Here is a 21,433-nt window from a genome sequence, read left to right as displayed (position 1 = left end):
CTATAAGGTAGTAGTCACTGCCACCAGGACCCTTGCTTATCAGCTACTAAGAAGGCCCTTACCAAAGGGTGTCGAGTTATTACTGTGCAATATTATTATCCATATGGTAAAAGGTAGTAATCACTGCTACCAGGACCCTTGCTTATCTGCTACTAAAAAGGCCCTTACCAAAGGGTGTTGAGTTATTACTGTGCAGTATTATTATCCATATGGTAAGTGTGACTTGTCAGCAAGGCTTATTTGGAGTGGCTTTGTACAGTATCACTATATACATGCAATGTACTCTAGAGCTTAAATTATGTCTACACAAAACAGCCACAGTTGAAAAGTTTAAAAAATATTTAATAATAAATAATAAATCCACAAGACAATACTTCTTGCTACACAGTGCTAGTCAAGAGTTCAGAGATCACAGGAAAATGCTTAAATAATACTGTAGCATAGTCTGACATAAATATAGAAAACAGCTAGGCTAAACTTACTATTTTCTATCTATTTTTAGGAGAGACACCAAAGTCTAAGATCCTACTTACATACAGACAGAGCAAAGTAAGTGCTGGTGAGTGGTCAGTTCTGAAGACAAATGCAAAATACTCTCTCTGTCTCTTGAGAAAGTCCTTTAAATTGATAATATATCCTGCTGACTCATTGTAGATTACATCATTCTTAACAATTCTCTGGTTTCCCAGTCTAACAGAAACTATATTAACATTTCTTAGTAAACTTGTACCTGCTCAGGAAATTACAGCAATTAAAGACATTGTGTATGTAAAATCTAGCAATTAACTCTAGTCTCAAAACAGTTGAAAGAATCTGCTGGTTCAGACACCACGGCTCCGAGCCCTGAGATCAAACTGTCATAAAATGCTTGTCTTATCAGCTTTCTTACAGCAGAGTGCACTATTGTTACATTTTTGCAGTTCAGCATCCAATAGTCTTTTCACATTTAAGAGAACAAGCCTGTGGCTTATTTTACTATTTACAAATGATAGAATTATCTACAAAATTCTATCTAGCTAGGCTGGCAGCTTTTTGCATATCTTCACACCTTAAGCCAATGTGTTTTTCTTATTACCATTGCTGGTAGTTATCTATTTATATATTTATTTATTGGTAGAGTTGAGTCTTGTTCGGGAGGGTCTTGTATCTGCGCCATGAGTCTCTGCTTCAATCAGACTCTCACCCCAGAGCAGTTTTGACTCTTGTGTCTTAGGATCCAATCACTGATCCCTCTTTAGATCCTGTGTCTGAGTCTACTCATCCTACATCTCAAAGACAGCCCATATGAGCTTCTAAGCAGTTCCCATTGGGGAACTCCCAGCTTCTTCCGACACCTCTCTAGAACACCCTACTGAAGAGGTTCCTCAGAAGAGGTCTTGCAATAGAAGGCACTTGGATTCCCCGCAGGAATCCCTCACAGAAGACAGATTTTGATGAAGGGGAAGGGTCCACTAGATCTCCACCTGAGGATGTCTCATTTGGAGACATCTTAGAGATCCTGTACCAGAAAGGTGGTTGGTCTTCCCATGGGGAATTGCTATTCTTGGAAGCCTTTGTGTCTAGACCATTTATATCTTCTGCCTCAAAACATTGTTCTTACTTTAAAATCACATGTCAGTCAGGTTCTTTCTCATCCTTCTCCCCCAGCAAAAATGGTACTCAAAGCCCTAGGGTCAATGGCTGATGCAATAATTTTAATACCTACTTTTCATCTTCATATGAAAATTCTTCAGTGGACTCTAGCAGTACAGTGGTCTTTTCATTGGCATCCCTTATGACATTTGATAAAATTATCTCAGGTTTGCAGAAAATCCCTGCTGTGGTGGATATACTCTGAAGAACTTTATCAACGGCATCCATTTATTCTTCTCTCCCAAACGCCATGTTGACTACAGATGCCTCCCATTTGGGCGGGGGCAACATTATTTGGGACGGACTGTTCAAGGCACATGGTCCCCAAAAGAGACCATTTTTCATATAAATGTCCTGGAGATGAGAGTGGTGCTTCTAGTGTTGCAGGGCCTTCAGAGTTGTCTTCCTGTAGGAAATATTGCTCTTCAAATGGGCAGTATGTCAGTAGTCTGGTGCATCAATAAACAGGGGGTAACCAGGTCTTACTTCCTTTGCCGAGAAGCAGTGAGAGTTTGGCAGTGGACAGTCTCCTACATCTGCTTTCTTGTAGCAACTCACATACCAGGGAAGTCCAACATCTTAGTGGACAAACTCAGCCAGGCCATCCTGATGCCTCATGAGGGGTCTGTCAATCAGTCAGTGGCAAATATGATCTTACACAAATGGGGTCAGCCGTGCTGTGATCTATTCGCCTCTCTCCTCAACAACAGATTAATCACTGACAGATGCTGTTGTCCAAGTTTGGTTTTAAAGTCTCCTTTGTTTACCCACCCCTGCCTCTAATCCCCAAGAAAGCATTCTGGTTGAGGAGCAAAGTAATCCTCATTGCCAATTCTGGCCTTGGCAAGTGTGTTTTCCGTTCCTTTGGTCTCATCTGGTATGTCCTCCTTAGACACTGGATCCCAGTCCAAACCTCCTGTCATGTCCATCAGGGGCATTGCAGACCTCAAGTTGACTGCATGGTTTCTCCAATTCCATTGATGGCTAGACATTCCAGCCTTTCCTCCCCAGTTCACCAGATTCTATTTTAGTCTCACTAACTTGAAGTGATTTTCCTTTTGGGCTCATCAGACAGAGTTGGATCCTTTCACTGCTCCACTCCTTACTGTTTTAAATTTCTTTGCTTTGATCTTTCAAAGCAGGGCAAGTTTTTCCACCGTCAAAGTTCAGTTAGTAGCCATCTCCAACTACCACATTGGAGATAATGCTTCTCCTTTAAGCTTCATCTAAGTTATGTAAGGCCTTTCTTAAAGTTACCTTTTTACTTAGACCTTGAGATCTGACCTTTGTATTATAGACTTTGGTGCATTCACCTTTTGGGGTCTATGTTATATCAGCGAATGCTTGAAATTGCAAATGCTGTATAATTGACCCAAACATTTCAAAAATCCAAAATGCTGAACAACATAGATCAGCGATTTTTCCACCTTTTGAAGTTTCATCTAAAGTAGACCTTGTCTTGGAAACTAGTCTTTCTGTTGGCCTTGACTTCAGCAAGATGAGTATCTGAACTGCAAGCACTCTTTTCTAAACCAACATATTTGATTTTTCACAAAGATAGTGCACTGTAGAACAAATGAAACCACCAAGCCAACACCAAAAAACCCAGACTTTAGAAACAAAAAACGTAATGTCAGTGCTAATAAAAAGACTGCTAACACTGAAAGTTGTTTAGCGCTTTCATTCGATTTAATACAACGAACTTCATCAGAACAAATGACCAACCTTACAGAAACTCTCTTAAATAGTCAATAAATTAATTATCCAATCATACAGTGAGTAGACAAATTGAATGTCAGTTAATTAAAATACTAAAGGAATATCAACAGAAAAGTCTGGTTGACACATAATTAATATCTATCTTTTAAAAGGCACTTAATATAAAATGTACCATTGAACCAAGGAGGTCTTTCTGCATTTAAAAACACTTGCTATTTCAATTCTTTGATTTCTAAAGCAGTGTTAAAATCAATAACATATGGTGCCTGATTAACAAAATCTAATACAAAGAAAATAAATTTCTTGAAATCTGTACATTCTTCAGCATGTTTGGCCAAAGCATTATTAAAATCTTTTTTCTTTATTGCCAGACGATGCCCATAAATCCTCTTATAAAACACCCTAGTGGTTTTCCCAACATAAAAACTACTACAGGTAGTGCAGGAAGCCAAGTAGACTTTACCAAAACTTTTACAATTAAATCTACCTTTACTGTGAATCATCTTTTGGATGTGTATAAAATAAATAATTTTGGATGAATCTATAAACCTACATTGTTTGCATTTATAACATGGATAGGTTCCCCCACCCATGGGCCACAGGATTGGTAAGAAACCAATGGCCCACCTATCTCAAGAGTAGATTTAATATTGGCTACTCTTTTGTAAACAAATGTAGGGTGATCTCCTAGAACCCTAACTAGATCATTATTACCTAAAATAACTTTCCAGTTGTTTGTAATAACTTGTTTGACTGCTTGCGAGTCAACACAAATAGGTACAAGAAAAGCACAATCCAAATGTGTATTATCTTTGGATTCATTATGTTTGGGGTTAAAGCCACCAGTTAAAATGAGGGGAAGCCAGTCTGTTCTAGCTTGAACAACTTCATCTTTAATAGAATACAGTTTTTCTTTCAGATTTCCTCTGTTAACAAACGTAGATATATGTTTGTCTGTTTCAGCAATAAAAATTAAATCATTGGAAATATGTCTACTTAGACGTATAATTTGCCCACAAACCAAGTTAAATTTCATAAATAATGGATGCTTGCTGTGAAAGTGTCTTTTCAAGAAATTTATTTTCTTTGTATTAAATTTTGTTAGTCAGGCACCATATGTTACTGATTTTAACACTACTTTAGAAATCAAAGAATTGAAATGGCAAGTGTTTTTAAATGGAGAAGGACCTCCTGGGTTGAATGGTACACTTGATATTAAGTGCCTTTTAAAAGATAGATGTTATTATTTATTGTTTGTGTCAACCAAAATTTTTGTTGATATTCCTTTAATATTTTAATTGATTGACATTCAATTTGTATATTCACTGTGATTGGATAATTAATTTATTGATTGTATTTAAATGAGTTTCTGTAAGGTTGGTCATTTGCTATGATGAAGTTTGTTGTATTAAATCGAATGAAAGCGCTAAACACAACTTTCAGTGTCAGCAGTCTTTTTTAGCCCTGACATCACGTTTTTTGTTTATAAAGTGCACTGTATTTGATTTTTCTCAAAGATAGAGCGCGCTAATCTTTCCTTCCTTTCTACCAAAAGTTGCCTGTGACACAAACCTCAGTCAAGTGATCAATTTATCATTTTTACCCAAATTTTACAATGAAGGAGAATATACACTTCATTTTTTAGATATACATAGGCAACTTCACTTTACCTTCACAAGACTTTTCTAGTAATAAGATGGGAAGACCAGTCTGAAAGACTACACTAGCCACATGGATAAACAGATTGCATTTCCTGTGTTTATTCCTTGAGAGGCCTAACCTTACCAAGACAACCAAAAGCACACTCAACTAGGTCAGTGGCTACATCAGCTGCTTTTTGGGCTAGAGGCCTTTATTGATGACATTTGTGCAGCTGCCACATGGTCTAATGCTCATATTTTGATTGCTCATTACAAATTGGGCATCATTTCCAGAAAGAGAACTGCATTCAATTTTGTGGTTCTCTGGAACATCCTTCCATGAGGGCCACCCAAGGTTACCTCTAGCTGGGGATTCTCCCATTCATTGAGGAATGAATTAAATGACGACATCGGATATAAAAGTTATTATACACGTCATAACTGTGCAACTATGTTGTCCATTTTCATTCTTCCTCAGCTTCACTCCCACCTTCCCCCATCCATGTCTTTGGGAAAGACCTAACAGAATTGTTGATAGGAACCATAGTTCCTCTTTGAGCTCCTCATCTTTCAGCTATCACTTTTCTGTCATAGTGTTAAAGTATCTTGTTGTGATATTGTATAATAGCAACAAATTCGATCTGAGGTAACAGTGATCAAGGGCATTATGGGTAAGGGAGGATCTTAAGAGTTGGATCTTAGAATCTAGAGAAAGTGGCAGAGTCCCATTTGTTGATGAAGAATTCAGATAACACAGATGTATAGTTATTTTATTTTTCCTTTATCAAAACTGTATACAGAGACTCTAGTGAATTTGGAGCATTCAGAACTGTTAAAAGTAGGGCATTGGAGACATTTTTCTCTACTTATGAATGGGGGTGGATATTGTGGAGTTATTAACTCATTTCTGTCCTTTTTAAACTAATGCATGTAAGGCAGATGAGGGTAGTTTTTGCCATAAGGGAGCAGTGGGGAAAGAACATACTTCCTCTGGGAAGTTCTTGTGTTCCTCAAGGAACTGTCAGGTGGATAGTTGGATATAGAAACCTTGCTGTGTACTATAATGCCATTCCACAAGGGACAACTGTTTTAGTAGGTAATTTGATAAAGTTATGTAATAAGGCACACAGCAGGCCTAGGGAGCAGAATGTACTCCATTCTAAGTATTTTATAACATCTTGCAGAGTGTTGGCTGTAGTTGATGTTCACAGAGATCTAGCAACATATTGGAAAAGATGTTGGTTTTATTCTCCTAGGTATTGTATCCTATCACTGTTAGATAAGCCTGTTATGTCTAATGAATATCTGTATCTGGTAAAAACTTTTAATGCATTCCCTTTTGTCGGATATGCAGCTTATCCATTCGATGAATGAGAGCTAAATTCTTAAGGCATTTGAGATAAAACATATTGTGTTGAGGTGCAGTTTTAGGTGAGTTGATTGATGTATAGGGGTTTGCCCAGTGGTGGGAAACTAACTGCAGACCTGGTTAGACAGTTTCATGTTTGCTTTGAGAGATCAGGTGATGGTCTGTATAAGGGCTTTTTGGAAGGAGAGCTGTGTGGTCCACTGAGATTGACAGGACTGGTTCAACCCACTGGGCACAAGTGTGCCCTTTCAGGGGCATGGTCTGGTTAAGTGATTTGCTCAGTCACCCACTTTGCAAGTATTAAATGTACATAATTGTGGTGAGGCATAGTTTCATTTGTGGTGTTCACTGCTTGGGGAGGGGCGTGCCTAGTAGTGGCAAACATCCTGCTGACAGCATCTTATTTGATTTGAAAGACCAAGTAATGATTTTATGGAAACAGTTGTGTAGCCCTGTGTCTGACTGGGCAGGTTTAGCACATTGAACACAAGTGTCCCTTTTCAGGGCAGTCCAGGGACATGAACTGCTCAAGTGGTTTGCTCAAAGTCACAGTTTGCAAGTAGAAGTTGGTGTTAAACAAATGAAGTGATTAATGAAAGCTCACCAGTGGTCCAGTGAAATACTTTTGAAAGTTTGGTAGTGGTCCAGTGCTCCCTAGCTTTCGGGCTTAGCCAGGTGAGAACAGGGATTGCATAACTGCAGGAGCTGTCTATGAGGGCAATTCCTGAGACTAATAGTAATATTTTGAATGCTTTTCACAGTGCTCTGGTGTTTAATAAGCTGGGAGGCTTTGAAACCAAGTGTGGAGGCTAGCAGTAGGGAGTTTAACATTTGGAGTCACCTGCTGACTTGGGAGCAGTCTGCAGGGTTGCCACTCCCTTTTGAAAGTTGAGACAGTTGCATGCTGTAAGAGTGTCAAGCAAAGAGCAAGTAGACAATGTCCGGGTAGTCTTCATGGCATCTAATTTAGTTAGCCAGTTCTGGTAGTAGATGGTTTCTAAGTTTAGGATTGCTCTGCTTGATAAGAGGGTAGGTGCTGATAAGAACCAGTTCTGGTAGTAGATGGTTTCTAAGTTTAGGATTGCTCTGCTTGATAAGAGGGTAGGTGCCTAATAAGAACCAGTTCTGGTAGCAGATGATTTCTAAGTTTAGGATTGCTGTGCTTGATAAGAGGGTAGGTGCTGATAAGAACAGTTGCATGCTGTAAGAGTGTCAAGCAAAGAGCAAGTAGACAATGTCCGGGTAGTCTTCATGGCATCTAATTTAGTTAACCAGTTCTGGTAGTAGATGGTTTCTAAGTTTTGCTATGCCTGATAAGAAATGGGCAATAATATCAGTAATGTACAAGTCACACTGCTGTCCTGAGTTTGTTTTTATTACAGACCCATCTTAATGTTTAGTCCTTATTCCATGACGGGTTATTCATGGCTGGGTGCCAGGGTTACCATTATTGGTTCCTTTGTTAAATGACTTAAACAGTGCTGGTTTGGCATATGTTAGGCAGACATTTGAATGCAGTAGTGAACACCTTGTTGTTGAGTTAGGATACTGCCGGATTGGGTTCCATGTCTTGTAATAATCAGTATAGATGATAAGGCTTTCTACAAAGTTGCTTGGTGGTTTTTAAGTACTTTAGTACCCTCTTTCCTGGAAAAAAAATGTTGAAATGCTGGCTAAAATGTATAGGGATGCTGCATCTCACAACAGGGGATTCTTCAGTTTTTGAGCTGGACAGAGGAACTGTGCAGCATTGTCTGCTTTCCCACTGTATTTGTCTTGTGCTTGAGCCATTTAGCAGAACTTTAAGGAGCTACCCCATAAGAGGTTGGTGCTGTTGCAGCTGCTGTCCTTGTGTGGATGAACTGTTTTTGTATGTCTGCCCCATGTAGAGCACCATCTGCTGAGAGTATTTGGCATGTTTTCTAACAGTTGTTTGGATATTCTCATCATCCAGAGTAAAATCATAGCGTTGGCATGAAATTTTCTTTTCACTTAAAGCATTAGACAATGTTTTTCCTTTTCAGTGGAAATAAGACTCCTTTAAATGTTAGGATTTAATTTAGCGGCATCATTAGAGCAGCAAATAGAAAACCATGCATATTAGCCATGAAGATGTGTGAGGAGTATCTTATGTAATGGGAAGGTTTATTGTTAGATTTCCTTCAGGGTGCTCAGGCCATGTTAAGGAATGGCCAGGTTTACTGTTAGATTTCCTTCAGGGTGCACAGGCCATGTTTAAGGAATGGGCAGGTTTATTGTTAGATTTCCTTCAGGGTGCACAGGCCATGTTAAGGAATGGGCAGGTTTATTGTTAGATTTCCTTCAGGGTGCACAGGCCATGTTTAAGGAATGGGCAGGTTTATTGTTAGATTTCCTTCAGGGTGCACAGGCCATGTTAAGGAGTGGGCAGGTTTATTGTTAGATTTCCTTCAGGGTGCACAGGCCATGTTAAGGAATGGGCAGGTCTATTGTTAGATTTCCTTCACGGTGCACAGGCCATGTTTAAGGAATGGGCAGGTTTATTGTTAGATTTCCTTCAGGGTGCATAGGCCATGTTTAAGGAATGGGCAGGTTTACTGCTAGATTTCCTTCAGGGTGCACAGGCCATGTTTAAGGAATGGGCAGGTTTATTGTTAGATTTCCTTCAGGGTGCACTGGCCATGTTTAAGGAATGGGCAGGTTTATTGTTAGATTTTCTTCAGGATGCATAGGCCATGTTTAAGGAATGGGCAGGTTTATTGTTAGATTTCCTTCAGGGTGCACAGGCCATGTTTAAGGAATGGGCAGGTTTACTGCTAGATTTCCTTCAGGGTGCACAGACCATGTTTAAGGAATGGGCGGGTTTACTGTTAGATTTCCTTCAGGGTGCACAGGCCATTTTTAAGGAATGGACAGGTTTATTGTTAGATTTCTTTCAGGGTTCACATGCCATGTTAAGGAATGGGCAGGTTTATTGTTAGATTTCCTTCAGGGTGCACAGGCCATGTTTAAGGAATGGGCAGGTTTATTGTTAGATTTTCTTCAGGAAGCACACGCCATGTTTAAGGAATGGACAAGTTTATTATTAGATTTCTTTCAGGGTGCACAGGCCTTATTTAAGAAATGGGCAAGTTTACTGTTGGATATCCTTCAGGGTGTACAGGCCATGTAATTGATTATTCTCCAGTTATTTTTTTAATGCGTGTGCAGCTTTTGCTGTCAGCCCCCCTTGGCGACAGAGTGGGTGGGGAGCTCAGAGGTCTGAAGAATACAGTGATTATGTTTGTTAGTAGAGCCTGTGATAAGATAATCTTACCCAAAGATTATGGAGTTTGGGGATCTTGTGTTTTTGAACTTTATTACACATTTGGTCAGGTTGGTTGTCTTCCATTTGTAGCTCATAATTTCTTGTAATTCTAATTGAACTTGTAAGATGAGCATAAAGTGTCTGCCTGAAGTGTACTTTTAGTTATTTTATTGTGGCACAGAGAGTCTGTTGCTGCTTTGCTCCATTTGTCATGAAGTACTCTCGACCTTTTCCCATTTGGGAGCAGTTAACTGTAGACTGATCCTCTTTAGCCATGTAAAAAAATTGGGTGACCCCCCCCCCCAAATGTGATTGCAGGTGGTGGGCCCTTTGTCTGCAGTATTGGGACCAGTTAGGGCTGTTTGTTCTGGAACCAGTGTCAAGTAAGGAATGGCTTAAGTGGAGACCATTTCCTGGGATACAGAGATTTGGTGGGGAGTACTCAAGAGTTTGAAATAGTTAATTCTCCCAAGGAAGGAAAGACCAGCATGAATATTTTTTTTAGTTCGAGCTGTTACGGGGACTGATTGCAAAACATTTAGTAGAATCTAGACAGTACTGTTATGATTGGCACTTAGCTGCCTGTTGTAGTGTTTATATTTGGGAATTCTGCCTGTGTAAGCTGTGCTTCCAGAGCTTGGCATCCTTCCTGGATGGTTGGCATGTCTTGTCATGTAAGATGGACATCTGCGTGTGTCATTTCTAATTATTCATGCTGCATTTCATGAGCATATTAATGTGTCTGCTGTCAGTCTGTTGAATCAGCTTGGTTGCCTTAGTAGGCAGATAAGTCCCTCATTGTTCTTCCATGTTTGTAATTGTAGGAGTTTGCATACGTTACAGGCACTAGATGTCTGTGACTGTTTAAGGAAAATAATGGTATTATGTGTCTAAAACAAATTCCTTATGAGGACTTTAATAGTCAGCTCATTTTTGTCTGGAGACAGGGCACATCATCATCATGTTGCCCCCCCCCCCAACTCCCCCAAACACATTGCAACAATTTCAATAAGACCGTAAGGTGAGGAGCCAAGTCTCTCCACCGCTAACTCAGCAAGAAACAGCTGGATGATGTCTAAAGGATCACAATGGATGCCCTAATAGGATGGCTGAAGAGAGGGAATATGGGGAAGAGACGCCTTCTCTATACTTGCCATGGATGCTTCCATAAAAAAAACAGAAGGCAACTGAAAAGTAGCCTCAAGGGAAGAAGTACAGGGAGACCGACTACCATTGTTTAGATTTGGGAAGCCCTTCCAAAGTGTGAGAACATCTAGTCCATCGGGGTATTTGAGCTGAGGGTTGCAAAAGATAACAGCATGCCTTCCTGAGTGGCAAACCTTCCAGCTTCATTTTGTCTGGATGCTTTCCCACAGGTCTTTGATTCTGACACCCATTTTCTGATTACCAATGGCGAGGACAGTGTTCACTCAGTCTTTGTCAACACGGGTCATCACAGAGCCAAGGTAGAATTCCAGGCTGCCCATCCACACCCTAAAGTTTCCAAGATGGTCAGCACTCCTTGTAGTAGGGACCAAGCTATCCAGAGTTGCCCACCGTCTTGCCCCAGCTTGAGCTGAGCAGGTCCTCTACCCATCCTCGATCCTAGGCAGGATCTGATTGTCGGCCCAGGATTTTTTTCCATCAAAACTTGCGACCTTCTTCTGATGACCTTTGATGTAATTGGTCCCTTTTCAGAAAAGAAAGAGAATCCTCCCCCTCTGAAGAAGCTGATAGCTGTGACTGCGCTGACATGTTTCGTAGATTCCTTCCCTCTTCAGTTATGCTGCGACACTCTATTTTTTGCCCCACCCCAATCAAGGAATGTGTCATTTGGTGATGCTCAGTAGGATGAAGCATTGATTTAGATTTGAATCCAGGGAGCATTCTGATCAGAAAAGATAAGAGAACGTCTCGGCCTACCATAGCCAAAACCATTATCCTTGTCTCCTGTTGTAGAGTCCTTAAAGGATGCTTTTACAAGTGCATCACATGAAGTTGGCTTTCAGGAAGCCTGTGCATCTGCGGATCCTGACTCCCAACTGCTGGCTCCTAGGAAGTCCAACTGCTTCCAGAGGGTTACAGATTCCTGTAAACACACATAAAAAATATTTTTGGAAATCTAGGTATAGTGTTTGTTTCTGTATGGTAGGTGGTAGGGTTTGGCTCTAATGGGGTACCAGAAAAGAATTCACTGCAGTGATTAAGACAGTCAGCCTTGGGGAAAAGTTAATAATTCTGGTTCCGTGCCCTTCAGGGCCATGTGTTAACCAGCTGTATGCTGAAGTACCAAAAGCATGTCCTGTTTCACTTGAAAAACAAGACTATGGAGATTTGTGAAGGTAAGGCCCTGAAAGATAAAATGATATAATTGTGATAGATTGCCTCTCTAGTTTCTAGACAATCCATCAAGGACCTTTACACAATGGATGCAACATGGCAGCCACTGGATCAGTCATAAGGAAGCATGGAGGACCGACCAAGGACTCTGCCCCTACTCGGTCATGTCAAAGCACTACTCCTTAATACACCCCTGGAAAAAAAGGTACTGTTCTTTTGACCCCTTGTGGAGCAAGTGTTTGAGATGGGAGGAAGAGTGGAAGACCATGAAGTCTATGAAATTCTTTCACTCCCCTGTCCCTAGGTACAGACACATTTATACCAACGGCACTTGACGTTTCCACCAGAGGCATTAAAAAGGTAAATGGCCAAATGGTAAGAAAGGCAAGTGTAAGAAAATAAAGACTAGCTGGTGAGAAGGAGAAGCCGTCAGGGATGAGACCAGGGTAGGGATCATCTATGACTCGCTCTTTATTCTTTCTCTCCCAGCCCATTCCCCTGTTTTGAACCATCTCCTTTCATCAGCATCCCTAGAATAGGGGGCTGCATAGCTGTCTTTGTAGAAAGTGGAGTAAAATGGCTCAAGATTAATGTGCTTTGTAAATCTTTATGAAGGGTACAGGCTTCAGTTCTTTGAAAAGCCAGAGTTCTCCAGTATCCCACCAGTTTCCAGCAAAAACATTTAGCTCTGCAGTGTTTACAACATCTGTTGCTGAAGTGTCATAAAGTGCAAAAACAAGCAAGGCACAGGTTTCTAGTTAGGACTGTTCATAGTCTCAAACAAAGATGGGCTGTGGAGGCCCATCATAGACCTGTCAAAGTTAAACAAGTTTCTGGCATAATAAGGAAAGGGGCTGTTAACAGAATGTAATGACTGTTAGGACAGTGTATGCGGGAAAAATGCTAGAGACTGGTGGTAGGATGGAAGAAGGGAAATTTGGCAGAGATCGGGTCTGTACTTGAACTGACTCCATCTTAGCCTAGAAGGAGCTGTTCTGCTTGATGTTCTAGAGACAAGGTACATAATGGTTGCACAATTTAAACTCCAAATGTAAGTGGAGAAGGGAGTTTCAGTTGGCTTAGAAGAGTTTAGGCATTCAGGTAGTAGACAGAAGATAGAAAATATGCAGAATGTAGCACAGAAACGAGCAGTTGTGACTCAAGGGTTGGCTGTGCAGTTTTGCTTTGCAGTGCAGGTCGTCTGGGTAGGAAGATGGGAGAGCTGCAGTCAGTGATGCAGAAGGTAAAGCTGGACATAGCTGGTCTCACAGAAGCGTGCCCATGACAAGTGGTGTTTGTACATGTCGGTACTGGATGTAGGTTGTTCATCGGTGACACGGGAGATATGGAGATAAATTAGCAGTTAATGTAAAGGCAGGCATCAGATATGAGGTCTGAGAGGAGGTGGAATACCAAACCAAGAACCTGGGTATGGAGTAGGCAAGTCAGCATTTAAGTTCCCTAACATTTAAAGTCGAGGAAGTAGCGAGAGGTCAATATGGTGCATAGTGCACCTCACACACACACACACACACACACACACACACACACACACACACACACACACACACAGAGGATGAGAGAGAGACTGACAATAAAAGGATTTAAGTAGAAGAAAAGGTTTTTAAGTGGGATGTGAATCTGATAGGTGCAGGTGGGGAGATTCCAAGCTACAGAACAGGGAGAGAACAAGAGTGGGTGGAGGTCATAGACTCTGAGTGGGTGGAGGTCATAGACTCTGAGTGGGTGGAGGTCATAGACTCTGAGTGGGTGGAGGTCATAGACTCTGAGTGGGTGGAGGTCATAGACTCTGAGTGGGTGGAGGTCATAGACTCTGAGTGGGTGGAGGTCATAGACCCTGAATGGATTGGCCATCTGATACAGGATGGTGGTAGAAGTGATACAATTTTGGATGTGGTCCTGACCAATGCAGAGGAGCTTGTTATTGCTAAATCAAGGCACAATTAGCCAGTAGTGTTTGAGCAGGGTTTAGAATAAAAAAAAAGAAGGATAACAAAAGAGTTTGGTAAGAGATTTTAGGAGTAGATTATGCTTTGGTGGTGGTAATGGAATGACTGGGGCAAACTGAAGAGTACCCAGGCTATGGAATGAGTCAGGGCTGGGGATAAAGTTGCAAGAAAGATGCAGAAAGAAAAGAGAAAATGTGGTTAGTCAGGAATGCGAGGCTAGCATGATGAAATATAAGACCTTTAAGAGGTGGCAGGGAGGTGGAGGATGCACATTATAAGGAGGCGAGCAGAAAACTGGAGTCAATAGCAGAAGTGGAAGTTGAAGGGGATTTGGCAGAAGGGATCATGAACGGAAACCAGTTTTGTTTGGTATGAAGCAGGAAAGAGAGTGTGACATACCTTGCTTGGCTAAGGAACTAGAAAGAAGACAGAGGAAATAAATGCTTTCTTTTGGTCTTCAAAAAAGGCAAGATCATCTAGGATGCTAAAGCTTTGACTTTGGTTGCTCTACATTGCATAGTGAAGGTAAGGTTTCAAGGGGGAAAAAGAGGAATGAAAGAGGCCAAGTGAGATCCCCGAGTCAGACCACTTTTAATCCTTCCAGAACAGTCTGACTTTGATGAAGAAAGTTTACAAAAGGAAGTGCTGCTGAAGTCATGAACCCACTTTATAGCCGTGCACCTTCTTTCCTCCCCATACTTGGCTATTTATAGCACATTGGCAAGAGGTGTCTGAAGGGTCCACCATCTGAGTAGTAATGATGCTTTGCATCCCACCATCCACACACCATTAGCCTTTTGCCACAGCCTGTGTGCTTGATGATAAATACTTCCCCTGTAACTTATCACAGAGAAAGACCCAAATCACCACCGTGCTCGCCTTGTAGGCTGAAATGTCCCCTAGTGGCTCACTACTCTCTTACCACTGGCAAACAGTAGGCTGCTGATGTATCCATGGCACCCTTCATTATTGTGGACAACTAGGTCTGCTTTATTGGTCCAGAGCATAGCTCTCATTAATGCAGATGTCTGAGCTTTTCTAATAGGTCCCAACTCTCAGCCTAATGGCTGAACTATGCACTACATGCCCGAGAGTCATCCAGCTGTCTCCTGCCATGCGTGTGCTTCCATCACTGGCGTAAGAATACCAAGATCACATTCCGCAGTCATTAGCTCCTAATGCAGTCTTCTGCTTGCATTGGAGCAGTAGCCAACTTGGTACCACCTCATCCTTCCTCCAGAAAAGGCTCATGCCCATCTCTCCACTCTTTCATCTTCAGTTACTCAAGACACTAATCAAACCCCAATTGTCTTGGTTGTAGTCATGGCTTCATCCCTCTGTCACAGAGCTGGGAGTAGCCAGAGAAATTTAAAATGCTGGTCTGATTTCTGTGTCCATTATACTTTATCAAGGTATGGTGTCTGTATGCATCAGAGCATTGAATAGTTTTTCCAATGTTGCAGCTTTTTAGAAACCTGTCGAAACATAAAAAGGCAGCTGACATTACCCAGTTCTCTAAAAAAATAAATAAATAAGAACAATTTGGTTATTTAAGTTATTACTCCCTAGTTTGTTCACTTTTTTGGCAACTGTATTTAAACTGGGCTTTATTTATAAATTGATTTAATTAAGATTATTTTGCATATGTACATGTGTGTGATGAAGCATAAGTGTATCTTTAATGCCATTAAATGTTTGTCATTGTACTGGTGTGGTACTGTACTTTTCTCTGTGAATCAAGAGGGGCTACTGCCATGAATCTGTCATTAACTCTGACATCCCTCGCTGTCTGCTGAAGCCACTCCCTCACCACAGCTGCCAATCCTTTTCTAGTATGTCCTCATCCTCCTTAGTAATTGAAGTCAAGTGGCTTTACTGCACTGCCCTTCCATCTTGTGTCCTGGAGGCATAGGATGCCCAGCCTCATTCTTGCCATCATGTCATCTGCTTCTAAACTGAGTCCTGTCAATGAACCAACATTAAATTTACATCTGCCTTTGCTTGACAGAGCTGTCCCAGGTAACCCAAGCTGGGCAGTTGGACATCAGCTGGTCTGTAGCTTATTGACTGAGGGCTACTGTGTTTTATGGCAGGCCAGAAGGAGCATATACTCCCCTTCCACCATTACCACGGGTCCCTGGCATAGTTCAGAGTAGGCTTGATCTTCAATCCAGTACCACTGGCAAATACCCATGCCCAATTGGAGACATTATTCAACATGACTGAATCACTTGGAGCTAATTTTTACACCATCGAGTGGCTAGCCATGACACAGAGCCCAGTCTATGAACAGCATTCTCCTATCTTGAGAATACAGTGCACCACAGTTGATGCCCAAAGCAGTTGGTCTGTGTAACTGGTCACCTCATAGGCATCATTTAGAGTCTGTGTTGCTGCCCACAACTTCATTCTTGGGTGTGTACGAGGTGAAAATATTCATCATGTTTTTAGGAGTAGGAAGAAGACCCCACAAAGGTTGAAAGAGAACATGCAAATTCCATTCAGGTATTGGCTGGAGGTCAGGATTGAACCTTGTACTTTGTGCATGGGAGGTAAAGACCTTAACCATTACACCAACTGGAAAGAGTTGTTTTAAATGAAGTGTCTGTGTTTTATTAACCAGGGGAACACTTTGGTCATGTGGGCTTCTACATTGCGGAGGCCCTGAGTGAAAAGCTGTAATTCATAAAAATATAGCAAGACTTGATAAGAATCCATCAGTATATAACTATGAGATACACAGATGAAGTAATTCAGAAATTGTAGTGGTTCATTAGTATGGAATATTCATTATAAGTTAGAATGTGTTTGTGTGTGGGAATGTGTAAAATGACTTTCTATCACAGTAGTTTTATTTGCACTTAAAGACAGCAAATTATTGTCACAAAACTAATGCATCTGTGCACTCCACACTTATCTAACTGTATGTATACATATGAGAGGACTCTGTGCAGTGCATCTGTGCACTCCACACTTATCTAACTGTATATATACTTATGAGAGGACTCTGTGCCTTGGATTAGCCAGAAAACTCCAGAATACCACAGACTGCTAACTACTCTGTATTTCATCATTCCTAGGATTGCTGTTGCAGTCCACAGAATTGTAACACATGCGCGCACACGCACACACGCACACAAAACTGTATTGTATGCAATAATTATGATGTATGCAGTACATGTTGTTTTTAGGGATTTAGTAGTATCAGGAGAAAGCTAAAACCACTTTTGCAGTACATTAGTTGGTAGTAGGAATTAAGAGAAGTATAACAGTGGTTTACAGTCGGATCACTGATTGCAGCCAGCGTATGTGCTCGAGACATGGATACCAAGAAATTTTAATATTGGCATCCGTGTTGAGAACACACGGTAAGGGTTTATGTTGGTGAAACCTGATCATCATTCTTTATAATGCATGAAGCATCATATGCTCCCTGTAGTGCCAGTTGCAGAAAAAAAGTTACGAGAGCAAAGTGTTATACTGACTTTCAAAGCTTTTAAGAGATAGTAATGTACTTAGCATTTCTAAAACAGAGGGTAGGCAGAAAGAAAGTATACCTCTGAAGAAGAATAGTTTTAAGTTTGACAGAGAAAAGTATGTAAATGCTTTCAATGGTGTACCATTAATCCCTAGCACAAGACCTGATCCTAACAGTGTTTTAGAGGTGCTTAACAAAAACTTATGAAGCATCTTTGATGTCAGAAGGGTGCTTAAACTTGCAAGAGTGATTGCGTCATTCATTGCACTGTAGTTGTAATGAGGGTGCTTTGTTCATGTAGAGGACTGTGAAAAATACTTGTAAATCTGTACTAGGCATATATGGCCTAAACTGCAGTATAGAGGGTGTAGGCACATCTGTTTATAGATACGTAATTGAATATGCAGCTAGTAGAAGAATTAGTAGTAATAGAAACAGCAGTCACTGAAAATATGTACTCAACAGTACAGGTTGTCGAGTTGATTTTGCATGAACAAGCTCCTGTGACCCCCCCACACACACACACACACACACACACACCTGCATTTCTAAATACACTAACTGTAAAATTTCACAACCCCCCCCCACTCACACACACACACATACTCGCAGTTCTCTGTTACTACTGTAAGTAGACTTTTTGAATGACAGATATGAGGTTGTGTAAATAGTTTGTGTGTTCCAATTTCATTGTCTTATGATGCAGTGATTAGAAGATATCTGTATATCGCTTGTCATCTTGCCATCCTTTTTTTTTTATAATTTATTAAAAAAGCAGAAATAGAGCAGGTGTTTCCCAAACTTGTCTCATACGCCATTTCTGCATGTTGTTCATTAATAAATATGTGTTGCTTGTCTGTGGTGTATTTCAGAGCTAATTGTTTTTTTTTCTTTTATTTCAGGCTCCGTGGCAGTGGAAAAATATGGTCTAAATCAAACTGATACTGAAAAGTAATATTCCATCTATGAAGAACTGTCTTTACAGCTGGTGTGAACTGTTGTGTCATTCCTGACTGGTGACAGAGACAAAACTGTTGCTACTGTTTTTTATGGCTGAGTTTCAGGTGGCCCCTTGTGGATTAATGCAGTGCTTGTCTGGCAGCGTGTGTAAATTTTTGGCTTTTTCTTCTTGGATTCCCTTATCAGATTGCATTTGACCTTGTGTTGCTTTGACTGCTTCAGATTTGATCAGAGTCAACGTATCTCCCTTTTTCACAGCTGAAGTCGAGTTACTATCTATCCCTGTCATGATAGCAGTGGCCTTGCTGAGGAGGGTAGAATAGGATTAAAAAAGGCCTTTTTTCAGCTGTAACTCTTGGCTCTTACTTCTGCGTTAGTATCATGCCCTCTTGGGGTGATGGAACTGCAGGCTTCCAGAGCTCGTTCCTAGTTTTTTTGGATTTGAAGTACTTTTGTTTGGAAGCTGTATTAGACTTTGTAGTGCAGTGAATGTATTTCCTCTTACGTGTTGTGTCTGGCCATGTCTGGTTTAGTCTGTACCACCTCATGACCAGGTCAGTGCACTCATGTGCACAAATAGAATGAATACTGCAGCTGAAGCCTTGAATGATAGAAATATGGGTGCATTTTTCAAATTTATGTTCCCTCACTTTCACAGTACTTAAGTTCGGTTTGTTAAGTTGAATGTGTAGAACTATTTGAATTGAATTGAATTACAGAATGCAAAAAAACATGTTCTGGAAAAGCATTACAAATGTTTAAAAAAAATTTTTCATAATGGACAATGAAAGAGCCTTCGGTTTAGTAGTGAAACCTGGTCTGGTCTTATTGGGTTTTGGAGTGAATCTCCAAAGGTGGTAGAAGTGCTTCCTGTCAAGAAGCAATGTTATGTTTTTCATTCGACCATCAGTTCCTTGTTACCATCATTCGCCACTTTTTCATCCTGCCACTTGCAGTTGAGGTACTGAAGTTGTTTTCAGGTGAATGATTAATGTTCACTTTCTTGTTAAGTACTTACAACAGTTCTAAATTTCTTGAAGTTTTAGAAGTGGAATTTTGAACAGCTGAACACATGGCTTTGGTGACGCATCATAGTATGCCTTGTGGACAAGATGCCATGACAGCTACTGAAGTACATGCCATGTGAATTCTATACCTGAGCAGATGTCCGAAAGTTGATGCAAAGCTTATGTGAAATAAAGTGGCTGAAAATGAGAGTTGAGCTGTTTTCACAATTAGTCAAGTAAATTATGTACCACATTGTAATTTTGGTGTCTTTTTTTTTTGTTTTGTTTTTTTTTTTATACAGAAAGTATACTGATTGTGCCGGTTGAAAGGGGTCTTAGCCTTCCTGTTATCTTACCGACTGTAATAGCCTCACTTCCCCAAGCCATCTGTGCCTTTCCTAACACATTGCTGCTTCAAAACCTTTATGCACATCTCAGAATCTACCACATTTCCAGAGTTTTAGCAGGAATTTTACAATCCCCTACCTGGTGGAACCCCAATGACCATTGTGTAGTATCTTCCTCTAGACTTAAACTTCAGATTAATTTGCTGCCTTGAATGCTCAGAAGTTATCTCAGTAAACAACTCCAGATGGGCAATGCAGTGCCTTTCTTTGCTGACCCTACTACTATTAGCTTTGTATAGCATTGCATTTCAACCCACAGATGGTATGTATCCAGGGTACAGTTGCCTCATCCTCATTCCATGTCCTTGAGAGGTCAAGGAGTAAATGGCAGAAATTATGACCTGTGATCTACACCAGAGGAAGTTTTACTGTAGCAGATTCTCACCAGTCCCAAGGAAAGAGACCTTGCTGTTGACCTGCCAACCAACGAATATGTAAAGTTTTCTGTGTTGATCATTGTTAGGGCACTCACATATAGGAGTAACCTTTCATTAAATTCTCACTTCAGGTTCTGACGAATGAGGCAAATGATCATCTGAAAGGGCATCTGTGCCTTAAATCCTTACACCTGAGCTTAGTTCAAAGCATAATATTCCTGCAAACCTTCTCTGCTGTGTTCCCCTTATCTGATGTCAGCAGTGGCTAATGTCATACTGGATGTACAATACCTTTGATCAGATACTGGTAGAATATAAAAGGAGGTGCTGGAAAGCTCTCGGTTTCTCCTCACTGCTTGAAGTTGTTGTTTGCAGTTCTTTCACTGTGGTAGTGTGGTATTATTTCATTGGTTATTTCTTATTTTTGTACTGAGAGAAATGTTCTCCTTTGTTTATCTGTTACTCCCTTTTTCTAACGTTTCGTTCTCAAGTGTTTAATTTTTTGTTCTTTTTTTTTAGTTCACAGCAGTAAGCATTTGAATTTAAATGGCTTGTTTGCTTCCACGCATGGCACCCTAATAATTATGAACTGGTGGCACATAGTCTCTTTAAGGGGATAGTCTATCAGGTCAGCATTATTCCAGTAATAGGGGTGTTTCCCTGATTAATTGTTAAGAAAAAGTTCAGGTCAGATTGTTTATGGGTGGAACTCTTGTGCAAGGCAAGTACAAATAAACTGCTGTGGATGTTTACGTAGGTGGGAGTAATACAGAGCAAGCATCCCTGCTCAGATCTACTGAGTAATGTTGCAACAGAGCAGCTGCAGCAAACTGCACAGCTCTCAAGCAGGTTGGTACGGCAGAGCAAGCTGGAGCAAACTGTCAGATGCCATGTATGGCTAATTATTATGGGTGACCAAAATCATATTGACAAAATGCAAAATGAGGTGGCAAGAAGAGGCATAGGGCAGTGGTAAAGGGAGGCGAGAACAAAACTATTATGTCTGTGCCCCTTTTTTTCACATAAAGGTATGCAAGAGAAAACATACGAGGAGAATGGAGTGCGATAGTTTTTTAGTCAAACACAAATGTGAGCTAGTACACACGAGGTTGCAGTAACAAGGATATACAGGTGACTGAATGGAGACTGGGATTTGGGTCACAAAAGCATATGGGGCATCAATCACGGTAAGAGGGGAGTCACACCAGACAAGGGCTAGGATGGGATGTTAGTCAAAGGGGGCTGCCA

The 21,433-nt window shown here is 40.8% G+C and overlaps 1 protein-coding gene across 2 annotated transcripts in view; it reads left to right on the top strand.

Moving 5' to 3' along the window:
* The window catches only part of COPS7A (COP9 signalosome subunit 7A), a 490,679-nt gene extending 471,070 nt beyond the window's left edge, over positions 1–19,609 (top strand). For both annotated transcript variants that reach the window (XM_044079590.1, XM_044079591.1), the window contains one exon: positions 18,337–19,609. In XM_044079590.1, coding sequence (XP_043935525.1) covers positions 18,337–18,376 — 40 coding nt within the window. In that variant the 3' untranslated portion in view covers positions 18,377–19,609. The remainder of the gene's footprint in view (positions 1–18,336) is intronic.
* The last annotated feature ends 1,824 nt before the right edge of the window (positions 19,610–21,433 follow it).

The sequence above is a fragment of the Protopterus annectens genome, chromosome 8.part0, assembly GCF_019279795.1.
Source record: "Protopterus annectens isolate FY-2018-M chromosome 8.part0, PAN1.0, whole genome shotgun sequence".
Taxonomy (NCBI): domain Eukaryota; kingdom Metazoa; phylum Chordata; order Ceratodontiformes; family Protopteridae; genus Protopterus; species Protopterus annectens.
This window is presented reverse-complemented; position numbering and strand designations above follow the sequence as displayed.